This window comes from Equus asinus, chromosome 2 (assembly GCF_041296235.1).
Source record: "Equus asinus isolate D_3611 breed Donkey chromosome 2, EquAss-T2T_v2, whole genome shotgun sequence".
NCBI classification, from domain to species: Eukaryota; Metazoa; Chordata; class Mammalia; order Perissodactyla; family Equidae; genus Equus; species Equus asinus.
In genome coordinates this window covers 96,609,283-96,623,497 of record NC_091791.1, presented here as the reverse complement: position 1 = coordinate 96,623,497, position 14,215 = coordinate 96,609,283, and the positions used below count along the sequence as shown (strand labels likewise).

The 14,215-nt window shown below is 50.7% G+C and overlaps 1 protein-coding gene across 1 annotated transcript in view; it reads right to left on the bottom strand.

Annotated features, from left to right (window-relative positions):
• Window positions 1-3,743: 3,743 nt before the first annotated feature.
• Window positions 3,744-14,215, bottom strand: part of TMC3 (transmembrane channel like 3) — a 35,556-nt gene continuing 25,084 nt past the window's right edge. Inside the window, exons 17-22 of the mRNA XM_014827768.3 lie at window positions 12,842-12,952; window positions 12,010-12,135; window positions 11,285-11,363; window positions 10,073-10,115; window positions 8,033-8,288; window positions 3,744-6,975 (exon numbers count right to left, since the gene is read on the bottom strand). Of these exons, the coding sequence (XP_014683254.1) occupies window positions 6,129-6,975; window positions 8,033-8,288; window positions 10,073-10,115; window positions 11,285-11,363; window positions 12,010-12,135; window positions 12,842-12,952 (1,462 nt within the window). The 3' untranslated portion in view covers window positions 3,744-6,128. The remainder of the gene's footprint in view (window positions 6,976-8,032; window positions 8,289-10,072; window positions 10,116-11,284; window positions 11,364-12,009; window positions 12,136-12,841; window positions 12,953-14,215) is intronic.

Below are 14,215 nucleotides of genomic sequence, written 5' to 3'. Positions count from 1 at the left end.
ACAAATCATTGACATTTTTGAACAATCCAACAGACAAGAAGAATGCATCAGACATGAACAGATACTTTGCAGAAAAATGAATTGACATGGCTAATAAAGATAGGAAAAGATGAAGCCAGCCTGGTAGTGTAGTGGTTAAGTTTGAACACTCCACTTCGGTGGACTGGGGTTAGTGGGTGTGGTCCCCAGCATGGACCTACACGCCTCTCATCAGGCCATGCTGTGGAGGCGTCCCACATATGAAATAGAGGAAGATTGGCACAAATGTTAGCTCAGGAACAATCTTCCTCATCAAAAAAAAAAAAAAAATGATGTGAACAGATGCAGAACCTCCCTCAAGATTAGGGAATTACAAATCAAAACTTAGGCAAACACCAAGAGGTTTGTTAATTCCATGTATTGGTGAGTATATAGAGAGACAGTTTTATACACTGTGGGTGAGAATGTAAATTTATGTAACCTTCCGGGAGCAAAATAATATATCTTAAAATTTTAATTTGCTTGTTTTTTGACCCAGCAACTCCTGCACAAAGATGTATAAGATTGATCTTGCAACTGGAAACAACCTACCTGTTTGTCAATAGATGGAACAAAGTTACAGGATATTCATTTAGTGGAATATTATGTAGCCATTAAAATAACGTGGCACAGATGAGGTAAGCTGGGGCTGGAAGAGACAGGGAATGTTAAAGAGAACCTATGCACGAGTCTAGAAACAGGAGCTGATGTGAGTAGACTGTTCTAAGCAGGAGCAGTTTACTTTCCATGAAGGAAATAAGTGGTATTTAAAACTTAACTCTAAAAATAACTTAATATTGTTTAAATTCTTACCCTCCCCCAAATAAAATGTTTTATATGTGTACTGACAGGGAATAATATCCATTATGTATATATATATATATATATATATCTTGTTAGACATCAAACAAGTAAATGACCAGTCCAGACGTTGGCATACTATCCTCATTTGGAAAATGAGAAAAGTAATAGTATTAACTCACAGGGTTGACATGTGGGTCAAAAGATCTAATCAATGAATAGTAGTTAAAATGGTGCCTGGCATACAGTAAACATTTATATATAGTATATATATATAGTATCTTATATATCGTATATCATCCATATGTATCTTAAGTGAGAAAGAGAAATATCTAGAGATGTGCTTGTGTATGCTTATATTTTATGTTTACATATGTATATGTTTAGAATATTCACTTCTGGAAAGATATTGAATAAACTGTTAGGGAGTATCGCCAAAGCACATTTCTTTTTCATTTTATATCATCATAGACCGTTTAATTATTTTAATTACTAACATGTAGGACTTTTTAAATTTAAAAAGCCTCATTAAAAAATTCAATGTAGGATATTTCTATAAAGCTGCAGCTTGAGCCCCTGTCACGCTGGGGCCTATTAGGATTTTGTTTGGGGAGAAAACACGAGGAAAACAGAGCTGAGGGAAAGGAAATCTTGCTGTAGAAAGTGACTTGTTAGACATCACACATTTAAGAGATTTTTATACCTATCAAAATGGAGCATGGGTTTTAAAAATTCTTTAGCACTATAAGAGACTTTAATCTTTTCTCCTAGAAAATGAAAAGCGCTGGGTGTATGAAATGTCTGGAGAAGCAAGCTGTTTATCCCTGAGGCCTGAGACAGAGTGGCAGCAGGAGGTGGGGGAGGTCAGGGGACCTTGTCAGGGCAAGGGGAGCAGCCTACTAGGGCAGAGGGGCCGGGGAGCTGCCCACACAGCCCGGGGCAGGGCAGTGAGGTATTTGCATCTGCTTGAGGCTGCTTTGGGGGAGGAATGACTGAGCTCTGTAGATCCCATTGGTTGGAGCCCCTCCCGTGTGTTCCTCAGGCCCTGTGAGTCACCCAGTTGTCCAGAGCAGACCTCACTGAAGTCCTGGTTGAATTTTAAACAGGTGCATGTAGGCCATGGGGCCCAGCGACTTCTAACCGAAAGGCCCCGCAGACCACTGAGCGGGTGAGCCCAAGTGTCTGGGTGTTCCCATCTGGAAAGCTCCAGGATAGAGCAGACACTGAGGACCGGCTGCCTGTTGACCAGTCAGCTCAGGCGGCTGCTGGGGACTCTCCGTCTGCAAGTGTGTGTCTGTTGTTTACTCTTCATTCTGCAACATCTGATGGTTACTCAGCACCGACTGTGCCAATGTTAGGATGCCCTGAGCACTTGACCTGTGCTGTGTGTGTAACCCTCACAACGTTGCCGCAGCGTTACGAGGCGGGGACTGCCGTCCCCATTTCACAGCTGAGGAACTGAGAGTCCACAGGGTGTCCAAAGCCACATAGCCGGTCAGTGGCAGGGCTGTGCACACGCCCGTTTCTCTTTCTGAAGGTCACGTGTTGCTCATGTGCTCTGCTGGTTCCTGCCCTTCAAGGCTACACGGTGTTTACCATGAAATGGGCAGAGTCAAAAAACCAAAAAACCATAGCAACCAACAGACCCTAAAGAGAAGGAAAACACACACACACAAACACACATACTCAGAGTAGCTGGAAAACGGAAATACCACCTCAGACCAGGGAAGTCAGTCTTTTGGAGACACAGAGAAAATGTCTCTCTAAATTCTCTGCCGTTCACAAGTTTGGAAACACAAGGGGTGACCAGGGAGGCATCCTTAGGTCACTAGGATATTTACCAGATGATTCTCATCAAGAGGAATTCACTCCATATATTTAAAGGATTCAGTTGTCGTCTCTGAACCCTGAGAGGAGTCTGCTGTACAGGTGTTTTTAGGGAACATTATTAATAATAGTGTCACTCATACCCTCCATGGTAGTGTGGCCAAAGGGCAGACATGAACCCCCCTCCCCCCACCGCCCTTGGACCATCACTAAAAGCCAAAGGAATCTTGTGAAACCATTGTTATGCAAAGGCGTTTTGACGGTGTCCACGTGGCCTTCTGCTGATGTGACTTAGATCAAAGGGCGAGAGTTGATAGTAATCGTGAACAGAAAAAATGAGCACCGGTGTTGAACAGGCAATCCGTTCACAGAAGAGAAAATGCAAATGGCCAGTAAACAGGAAGAATGCTAACAATCTAAGAAATGCAAATTAATGAAAATAACTTGGTATTTTTTTTTTCACCAAGTAGGCAAAAATTATACCGTGTGACCATATGGAGTCTGGGTGAGGCTGTGAGAACCGTGGTCCTCTCATCCTTCACAGGGGGAGTGTGCACAGGGTCTGGGCTCAGGGAGATGAATAAAGGGGCAGCTAGTGAAATCCTGCGAGCTAGGGGCATCTCCTCTGGGAGAACCAGCACCCACTTCTGCACGTGTGGTAGAGGTCGTGTGAAAGATGTTTAGTGCAACCTCATTTTCAGCCACAAAGATGTGGAAATGATTTCAAGGTCCGTCGACAAGAAACGGATAAATGGTGAGTTTATTTCCATGATGAGCTCCTATGCAACCATTATAATAAGTGAGCTTGATCTGTATTTCTTCAACAGACCGCAGAAACATAAATATGTGCAATGCATGTGGGATGAGAGCGTTGACTTAAGTAAAACGTGCTGATGGATGCTTACAAATATATATTTACACACACGTACACAACGTATGTAGCTATAAAGTTGACCGAACGGACAGACGCCAAACTCTTGGTAGCGTGAGGGGAATGAAACTAAGTGTGGGCATTAGAGCAGACTGATTATTTCTGTAATACTTTCTTTAATGATAATAAAATGACTACATGGAAATAAAATTTCAACAGTGTTGACGCAGTGGGAATACAGGTGCTTGTCACACCAGTCTTTCTACTATTCTGCACCTTTTAAATTTCTCTAAATTAAGCAGAGCCCAGTACTAACTGCCAGGGCAGGTGTGGGCTGTGTGGCACCCTGGGAGGTGATAAACGTCCTTGCAACCCTGGGTGTGTATCGGCAACACCCTGTTTCTTAGGAATGTTGCAGAGCCGGCTTCTCCTCCTGTGCTCACGGAGCAGCTCCCACTCGGACACAGGAGCTCCCACAGGTGCTAGAGGCAGGGCCAGCCTTTTCCAAATGTGTGTCAACGTCCCCGGGAGCTCCAGCCCACAGCCCCAGACCAAGCACATAGAAGGGGACTCTCATCAGGAAAGCCCTCGTCACACCTCCGTCACAGAGGACGCTCCCACCGCCTGTGGGACCTTTCGTCTTGAGCAGACCACCGCCTTCTGGATCTGTTGTGGGAGGAGATCCAAAAATCTGTGCACACCTCTTCATGAATTTGGGGAGGAGTGCCCATCTGTGTGTACTTTTAAAAAGGCGTTATTTACACTGGATTTCTCTTTTTGGTTCGAATTGGCAGTCGATCTCGGACTGTAACCCTGTTGCTACGTCATTTGTGATTCATTCGTTAGTACAGTTCATTCATTCATTCCTTCACCCCTTTACATTCAACAAGTGTGTGTTAAGGATCTACAGTAGGCGGCATTCTGAGATGGCCCCCAGGGTGCCTGCCCCCCAGTGCACGTTTCCTGTGAAATCTCCTTGTGTGTACTGGCCCTTGTGAAGATGGTGAGATTTTACTCCCAGGATTAGGTTCCATTATGTGGTAAAGATAAAGTGACTTTGAAGATGTAATTACGATCTCTGAACAATTAACTCTGAGTGAATCAAGAGGGAGATGATCCTGGGTGGGCCTGGCCTAATCAGGCGAGTCCTTTCCAAAGAGAGTCCGGGCCTTCCTGGAAAAAGAGATCAGGTGCCAAAGAGGCCCACTCTTGCCGGCCTCGAAGATGCAAACAGCCCCATTGTGGAGAGGACCATGTGGCAGGGAAACGTGGCAGCCTCTGGGCGTGGATGGCCTCATTCCAACAGTCTTGAGGAAGTGAATTCTGCCAATAGCCACATGAGTTTGGAAGGGGACCCCTAGCGTCAGGGGAAATGCCAGCTCTCGCTGACACCTGGACGGAGACCCTGAGCGGGCACGCACCTGGGCCACGTCCGCCCTCCCTACCCATGGAAACTGTGAGACGAAATGTGGGTTTTAAGCTGGTAAATTTGTTATGCAGCCACAGAAAACATATCTATTATGTGTCCATAGCTGAGAATGCAAAAAAAAGAAGAAACGCCATTCCCATCCTGAAGGCCCTCACGGGCTGGTGGGGGAGACGGCGAACTTAAAGATGCAATTTAGAGCAAAAAGAGTTGTCCTGGAAATAGGACCAGGGGGTGCTTCTGTCTGCCATGGCCGGCTGAACGCACTGCTGCCCAAACCCTCATGATGCCGGTGACAAAGGCCTCAGCCACAAACGTGAAGATGATGTGAGCTGAGAAACGACGAGTCTGTTCTTTCCCTGGCTCGTTGGCTGGGTGCCCTAACCCAGGAATTTTCTGTGGCCGTGAATTCCTCCCCCACCTGCCACAGGGATTTGGCAGTAGGAGAAAATGAGGTCAACAAACAGCAGTCCAGCTGAGAGGTGAAAAGACAGAATCCTGAAGACGTTGGATGCCCTGGGTCCAGCTGCACCTGAAGCCAGCTTGACTCCCACCCTCTGCAAGCAAAGGAGCCCATCCGCCTTGGAGATTTCGTTCCCTGCCATCCAAGTGCCTTGGCTAATTAATATGGACACACAGCTCAGTGAACAGTAGAGGGAGATCCCAGTAAATTTTAATTACTCTTGTCGTTACTAAACTGACTATTTATATGAACTAATTCAGCTCTCTGAATCTTTAAGGACAGCCGCCTCATTTCTGGGCACTCCTCTTGGAGGACTGAATTTTGTGTGCAAAAGAGGGCCTCGCAATATGGACGGCTCCCTCGCGATTAAGGACACACAGACATCTCCCGTGAGGCCTCTGCGATCGGGAGGGGCCGTCCGGCTTGCCTGCGATTTGCCATCCCAAAGCTTTTTGAAAGGATGGTCTAATGTGTGGAAGTGCTGGACACAGAGAGGCCCCAGGAACAACCCATGGCAGGTGGCCCTTGTAGGACAGGGAGTTGTGGCCCCGTGAGTGTGGGGGCTGCAGCCGGCAGCTGAGAGGCCTGGAAGCGCCCCACGGTCTCCAGCGCCCCCCAGGGTGTGTCGTCTCTTTGCAGGAGGGGAGGGTCCACATGCTGTCAGAGCGCATCAGTGCTCCCACACGGCTTGACTCGCTACAGATGGGACCCCAGAAGGAGCCCTAGACGTTCGAACAGATCAGGTTGCTCAGATCTGCAGTCAGCTCCTGCCTGGACACGGCCTTCCTCCTTGTGAGCGGGCCGGCAGGCCTGGAGAACTTGCCCGGGCTGGGCGTGATCTGCAGGTACTGGTCAGTGCCGCTGTTCTGCGGGTCGCTGCTGGAGGCTGCCGACATGGAGTCAGACTCGGTGAGGGCCGGCTCGCCCCGGGGCTTGGCCCTGGGCCTCGGGGGCTGCTGCAGGTGCTGGACATTCCGGGGGCGCGGCTTTCTGTGCATGTACACCGGCCTGTCAAGGGGACCCTCGAAACCGTCGTTCCAGGACGTACAGAGCCCCCATCCCTGGTGCTCGGGAGCCAGCGTCTGGCTCCCTGACCTCTCGCCGACGTAGAAATGGGGGGCCCCGTGGAGGTCGATCAGGGAGCGAGGGTGGAAGTACCCCTTGACCCACTCTCTCCTCAGTGTCTCCTCCTCCTCCTCGTCACTCAGCTGCGGAGAGCGAGCCGGCTGGGGCGCCCGGGACCCACAGGGCCGCACATTCCGGGGGAACATCTCCACGACGTCCCCTAAGGCGTCGATCTTGAAATGTCTCTCCGGCCAGAAAGTCTGATGGGGCTTTTTGTGAGAGTCACGCTCATTGACGACATAGTACCTGGGGGCGTGGGGCCTGTGGCCATGTGGCCCCAGGCCTGAGACCCCCGGTCCAGGAAGAGGAGGGTGGATTCGCCAGAAGTCTCTTCGGTAAAGAGGCTCTGAGTGAGCGTCTCCGAGGCGTTCTGCAAACGTCACAGGTGTGCAGGCTCGGTTCCTGGGACGGTCTACTGTGCTGGTCCCCGGACCCCGTGGATACCTGTAAGACAGGGGTGGTCAAGCCCGGTGGCCTGAGTGCTCTCAGAGCCCCACCCGCTCGAGCATCGCTTCTCTCTGCGTCTTCGCCCAGCCTGGTGCCGCGGGTGGAGGAGGGTCCGCGGACCGCGTGCCTAGGAGCATTTCCAGGTGTCTCCACGGCTGGAATTCTCAGACGTGCCCCGCGAATCTCCACGGAGCGGGGAGGGCAGAGGTGTTTTGCTAATATGCTGCATTATGGAGCACATAGTGGGATCAATATTTGTGGAGCACATATTAGGAACACTGCTCCCCACCGTCTGCCACACAGCCTTCAAGGATGCGTCCCCTGGGCCCACCCGGGTTTGTCAGAATCCTTCCTCCTGGTCAAGGCCCCAGAGAGACTGAAGATGACCCCTCACGTAGTGAGATTTCCAGTTCTCTGTTAACTTAGTCATTGTTTTTAAAAAAAAACCCAACCCTCCCAAACCAGCACTCCCTGTGTTTCATCTACACGGTTTCACTGTGTTCCTTTCAGATCAGGTATGGTTCTCCATGTGCATTTGGGTCAGTGCATCCCTCTGGAGGGAATGCCGGGCTCCTGCTTCCTTCCGTGTAAGTGAGGCTGGAACAACTGACCCCCTAGAATACAGAGATGCTCCTGCCTAGAACTGGGCCAGCCTGGAGCTAAGATCTAAAGACCTTGCCAATAATATGGCCGGTCTGGAGTTAAAAAAATAAAAGAGAAAAACATTTTAAAAGGCATTTTCTTTCCTTGGGCTGTAGAAGTACATCCCCCGGGTGGGCAGGAAGATTTGCCTCCAGGCTACATGGCAGGAGGCCTAGGAGGAAGGGTTTGCCCCATCTGCCAAACTCCGTCCCTCCCTTTCTTCTCACACCAGCTGCTGCAGTTCTTGACCCCGTGGCCTTCTGGCAGAAACAGGATTCAGTGGCCCTGCCTCCTGACCCTGTTGGGGCCTCCCATCCCTGAGGCTGTGTGCCCTGCACCGTGTGGCTCGGGCCATTGCTGGTCGGGGTCTCCGTCAAGGAGGAGATGTCCTGCTGTGCAGCCCTGAGCTCACCTGTTCCCATCTTGCCCTGGCCTGGATTTGGAGACGCCGGGAAGTGACACACTGGGACTGCTGGTCCCTGGCCCGGGACTCCAGGGTGTGGGTTGGGCGACGGCCTCCACCCTGCTGCTCTTGCCACTGGGTGAGTCGAAGCTGACCGCGGTGCCGTCGTTCTGGGGAGTGGCGGAGGGAGCTGAGGACAGCTGGCTGCCAAGGTCACTGTCCTTTGCAAGCCTCTTGGCGCCTTCGTCCTGCGTCTGGATTCGGGCTGTGGGAAGAGGCAGGGCTGTGAGAAGAGGGGCCCCCGTGGGGGTGGGGGGCGCACATTCAGGTCGGTTTAGCTGGAAGTGTGACTTCCAACAGTGGGGTCCACACGCAGCAGGACGCACTTGCAGACACACACAACCTGTGGGCCGCAAACACTTTGTGGTTCCAGTCATTTCTTCACAGACATGGAAGGGAGTGTTGGAGGAAGCAAATGCACCCGCAGCTTTGCAGACACACCTGCTGATGCCCCACAAGGCGATGTGGGCTATTCAGCAGCTGTGGGGCTCTAGTTCCTTATCTGTACAAGGGACCTGAGAAAGCTCATGTGACAATTATGATGCCTTGGAAACAGTTCACAGAGCATTCTGAGAAATGAATGTGGCCTTGAGCTGGAAAATGGGCTTCGGACAATGAAATGGTGACCCTGAGAACGTCTGCAGAGATCCTAATCTTTGAAGACAACCGGAACTAAGCTTAATTATGCTCCAGGGGCAAATAACACTTGACAATGACAGTGGGGTTTCACAGCATGAGCCGCAGTCTCTCCCCACAGCAATTGCCAGTTACAGGCTGCTCTCTGGAAAGGCAGATGGGGCGAGCATAACCCTGAGGCCCCAGACTTTGTATCGGGCATTTTCCTGGAGGAGAATAAACCCTTCCCCATTAGCTCAGAATTAAACGGGCAGAAGAGTTGGCCCACAGAGGCTTTCGGGGTCTCATTCACATTCATTTTCTGAAGGAGAATATGGATTGAGCCATGTGAACGTTGCCTAGCATCCTTCTGGCTCACAGCACCATCAGTGGTCCCAGGGGGCAGACACGCTTCCTCTGAGCTGTGCCCACCCATGTTCCCACCCTTCACATCAGACTCCTGCTCCCGACGTCTCGTCCTTTCTGCCCGGAGGCTCCTTTCCGCTCCCTGGTCGGGCCCACGTGGGAAGAGTTTGTGTAGGTGCAGCTGGAGAAGATGAGAAGAAAAACTGGGCCCGTGGGGTTTGGGTTTCTTACTGGGGGATCTGTTTTCGTGGCTGAGCCTGCCCATTTGGCATTCTCTGCAGGAGGGGACAGAGAACAGAACCTAGGGAGGCTGGACCCTGGGGCAGAGACCTGGGGAGAGGCGAAGTGATTCTGAAGAATTAAGGTCTCTGACCAATTAACCTTGAGTTAATCAAAAGGGAGACTATCCTGGGTGGGTCTGACCTAATCAGGTGAGTCCTTTTAAAAAAGAGTGTGTGGGGCCAGCCCTGTAGCTGAGTGGTTAAGTTCGCGAGCTCCGCTTTGGCGTCCCAGGGTTTGGCTGGTTCAGATCTAGGGGGCGGATATGGCACCGCTCATCAGGCCATGTTGAGGTGGCATCCCATGTGCCACAACTAGAAGAACCCACCACTAAAATGTGCAACTATGTACCGGGGGCTTTGGGGAGGGAAAAAAATAAAGAGTGTGCAGGCCTTCCCTGGAGAAAGATATCCGAAACGGGCCATTGAGAGGAAGTACACAAAACTGAACAAGATGAAGACATTCTTACAAGTTTTTCCCCCAGACTTTTGTGCTGCTTTATCTCTCCTCCTTCAAAATTTCCTTCTGATTTCAGACACATTTTGGAGTTATTCACAGGCCTGGGTACGATGTAAAAATTGTAGATTTAACCCAAAATTTATATCCCTACATTTTATTGTATTGCGCCCAGTTAAAAAGTTTCTCAGGAATTTTTATCGTTAGCGTACCTTAAACTGCTACATTTTTAAATGCCACAGACTGAGACATCAGCCACTTTTGTGTACTTACCTTCTACCATTTGGGCAACCTTTTTCTTATCTTCAGATCTTGCCTAAAATACAAACGATAATCATATGTTTGTTTTAGATGTAGCAGGAAGCAGTAACAAATACTTTTCTTGGGGGGAAAATGATGTATGCCTCCTTGCTCTGACCTTGGGCCAGGCCTGAACGCCTGCTGCCACCTGGTGACCGTGTGCTCTGGACTCAGGCCTGTCACCTGAGTGAATAAACTCTGACAGCTGAGAGCTGGAGTTTTATCCCTAGCCAGTTCTGTTTTTAGGGGCAGCTGTTTGATGGACCATGTTTAGATTCTGCCAATAATATTTTGCCTGAGACACAAAAGAGAAAATATGGACCAACCACACGGGAGACATACGTTTCGATAAAAATGCCCCTTGTGACTCCAAAGGCATTTCTTATTTGACTATTTACATGAACGAGTTGGTGTTTCTTTACATGAATGGATATTCATGGCAGTTATTTTATTAAAAATTGGAAAAGGGGGACGTTCTCTGCACGGGGCTCTGGGACTGGGGTGAAGTAAGTGAGGCGCTCAGGGGCCAAATTTAAGGAGCTGCCCACTGTCGGGGCTGTGAAAGTGCAGGGGCGGTGGGACCCTGAGGGTCTGTGCCTCCCTGAGTTGGCATCCTGGTGCCTCTCTCGCCTTGCCCTGGTCCTGGCCCTGGGGAGCCCTGGGTGCGAGGAGGAGGAATCGTGGAAGGATGGGGAGTGTTGGTCTCGCTCTGACTGTCGAGTGCTAAGGATGGGAGAGAGGGTGACGACAAGCAGCGTCTAAAAGATACGAAACAGTTGTGTCTTTATGTCCAGGCAGTGCCCTTGGGCTCGGAGGTCTCAGCTCTCCGGGATAGGGAACCATCCTTCCTTCCCCCTCCCAGCCTGGCATGGCCAACACAGGAGCCCGGCACACTGAGGGCTCGGTGTGGCCACAGAGGGCCGCTGACAGGCTCAGGGCGCCAGTGGGGTGGCCTGGAGTGGAGGAGGAATGGCAGCAGGCTCCCTCCTGGGCCGACGGGAGCTGACCCAGGACCTTCTTAGAAAGATCTGGGAGATCCTGGCGGGGAGGGCTGGCTTTACACCCTAGGGTGGGGTCCAGAGTCCCTGTTATTTCAAACTGTGGCCTCACGTGTCCCCCTTGCTGGAGGGGTCCCAGTCAGGGGCTGACGCACATGCACGAGAGCACAGACTTCGCAATACTTGCATTTTGGATTTGCATCTTGAGCTGGTGGTTGCTGAGCTTCAGGGACCTGGCGATGCTCTGCAGGTAGTAGATGAGCAAGCTGGGAGGGAACGGCACGGGGAGGTGAGCACGCTCCGGCAGGCCTGTGGGCCTGTCAGGCCAGGCTCCCTGCACAGTGGGTAGCAGGAACCAGCTGTTCCCAGGCCAGACGTGGGCCACCCACCGACCCCTCACTGAGGACAAAAGGCCTCGGCGAGCTCTCGAGCCTGCCCCCTGCCTTTCTTCCTTCCCTTCTTCCTCCTGCTTTTTACGGCACCCTCCAGTGACCTGGGATTCTGCTATAAGAAAGGAGCACCGATGGGAGGGGCGTTTTACACTGTATCGAGCTACGAGTCCTGGATCTGCTTGCTGTTGCTTTTCCTTTAAGCCAAAGCAAGCAGAAGCCACTCAGCTGCATTGAAAAATTCCTTTTCTAGATTATTTAGAGTTCGGAGAATAAGACGATGATAATGGCATCCACCCCCATTACAGTGGCCTCAGGTTGCCCGCGTGCTGTGGACAGATCAGCCACATCACCTCTGCAGCTCCCCCGTGAGTCAGGGTCCCCACTTAGATACTTGGGCTCCATCAGCGGCTTTCGGATGGATTCACTGACTTTATATCATCATTGGAAAGTGGTGGTTTCTTGTTGGCCAAACGTGCAGAAATCCCCCAAAGCTGGCGGGGAAGGTGTGGGCAGTACTCACAGAAGCAGCAGCACGCCCGGCAGGATGACCACAGGGCTGCTGACGTACCCCACTGCAGAGCCGAACCACGCCGGGAAGTCCTTCTCTATCGTCTCCGACACAATGTCGTAAATCTTCTCTTGTCCACTGTGAGAAAGAAGAGCGTTTATCCCCAGATGGGATTGCTTTTGGCAGAAGGATGCTGTGAGCCGTCGGAAAGATGGCCACATGGCTGCCGTCCAGTCCTCCAAGTCGGTGACAGAGCGAGAGAAAATATCCTGGTGTAAAAGATACACAACCTTCCCAAGACGATTTCAGAGCAAGTGGCCATCTAGTCAGTATGTGAGTCTGAAGGCGGGGCCAATAGTCACATTTTGCGTGTGTGTGTGTTTTAACAACGTATACAAAGACTGACTCTAAATATTACACGTATTCTGTATCAAGGCTGACTTAAAGCGAATGCTGGGCAAAGGTACCTCGAGATTCCTGCCTTGATGGAGCTGATAATGCAGAATGGAAGAGGAGGTGGACCAACTTTTGGTAAAAGCTTTCTGAGTTCTGGGAGGGGAAGGTGGACCAGGTAGACTTTCTTTCTAGCCCTGGAGCAGTGTTGCTCCTTTCTGGTTTTTAAATGGGCCGTATCTGTTAAAGGCGAGCACAGAGAGGATCATGCTCCAGGGTGGCCTGCTGGTCAACACAGCGCACTGGTCTCAGATGGAAAGCCAGGGGCTTGACATCTTTCCGTGTCATTAACCTGGTCTGAGAGCCAGAAGGAGAGTTCAGTTCAACGCAGGGGTCCTTCCCACAGCCGTCGACGACTCCGGGCAGAGCCGAGGGAACCAAAGTCACTCACCTGAACGGCCCACAGTTTAGAGATGGCTTGTATCGGACGATAGCGAAAATGGTCGGCAGCATGCACAGGAAGAGCATAAACAGGAGCATTGACAAGTAGAAGTTGTTGGATCTGCAAAGAAACCCAGTGCCACGTGTTGAGTTCACTCTACAGCCAGTTGCTGATGAGATATATGCCCGAAGAACCGACACAGAAAGCCTAGCCCTGACCCTGCAAACAGAAGAATCCTGCCTAAGAGAGGGTCAGTCCTAGGTCACAGGCAGCTTGGCAAACTAGAAATCAGGGGTCAAAGGGACTTCACAGACCGTCCAACCCAACCCGTTCATCTACTAAACATTTTTTTTAATTAAAAAAAATTTTTTTTTTTAGGAAGATTAGCCCTGAGCTAACATCTGCTGCCAATCCTCCTTTTTGCTGAGGAAGACGGGCCCTGAGCTAACATCGTGGCCATCTTCCTCTACTTTATATGTGGGACCTTCCACAGCATGGCTTACCAATGGATGCCTGTCCGCACCCGGGATCCAAACCGGTGAACCCTGGGCCGCCAAAGCAGAGCGTGCGCACTTTACCGCTGCACTACCGGGCCGGCCCCTCACCTACTAAACATTTGCTGGGTGCCTGTCCAACTCAAAACGTGGGAGTAGTGAACCCATGGCCTCCACCCAGTGAGCTCAGTTCACAGAAAAGTCATGAACCTTTGGCCCACGCACCCGTTCCCACTAAGGGTTCCCTCCCCCGTTCCCAGCCTTGAGCTTGTCTCCTGTGTCTGAGGGCGGCAGATTCTTGACTCTCTCACTAGGATGTGCCTCTCATCCTCTCTGCTCCTGGCTGCACAGGGTAGATGTTCTGCATCACTGAGCCCCAGGCCCCGGGCTCGAAGCTGGTGTCAGGGAGCTCGGCGGTCCAGGCCTCTCCTGGGGCGGCACAGAGCCACCTGGTGTTCAAGACCCTGTACACAGTTCTGAAAACAGAGTGGTCAGTCCACCTAGAGACTGTCCACCAGCTCTCTCTGTCTCTCTTTAAGAAAGTAGACTGGACCAGAACAGAGTAGAAAATACAAGATTGCACGGGATGTAGTAAGTAGGTGTTAATTTGTGACAGCTTTCTCTCTCTCCCTCCTCCCGTGTCTCTCTCTCTATATCATATGTATACATTTGTGTGCATACTCATTTATATGTACATACACAGGTATTCATGCATGTATATGTAAGTGGATATACACATGCTTATGTGAATTATCTATAAAAACACATACAGACATATGAGCACGTGCATGTATGTGTCCTGGTCACTAGTAAAATATAAACACACTGTCACTCAGGTTATAGTCATAAAGTTTGTAAGCCGCTGATACCCCCCCACATAAATAACTAT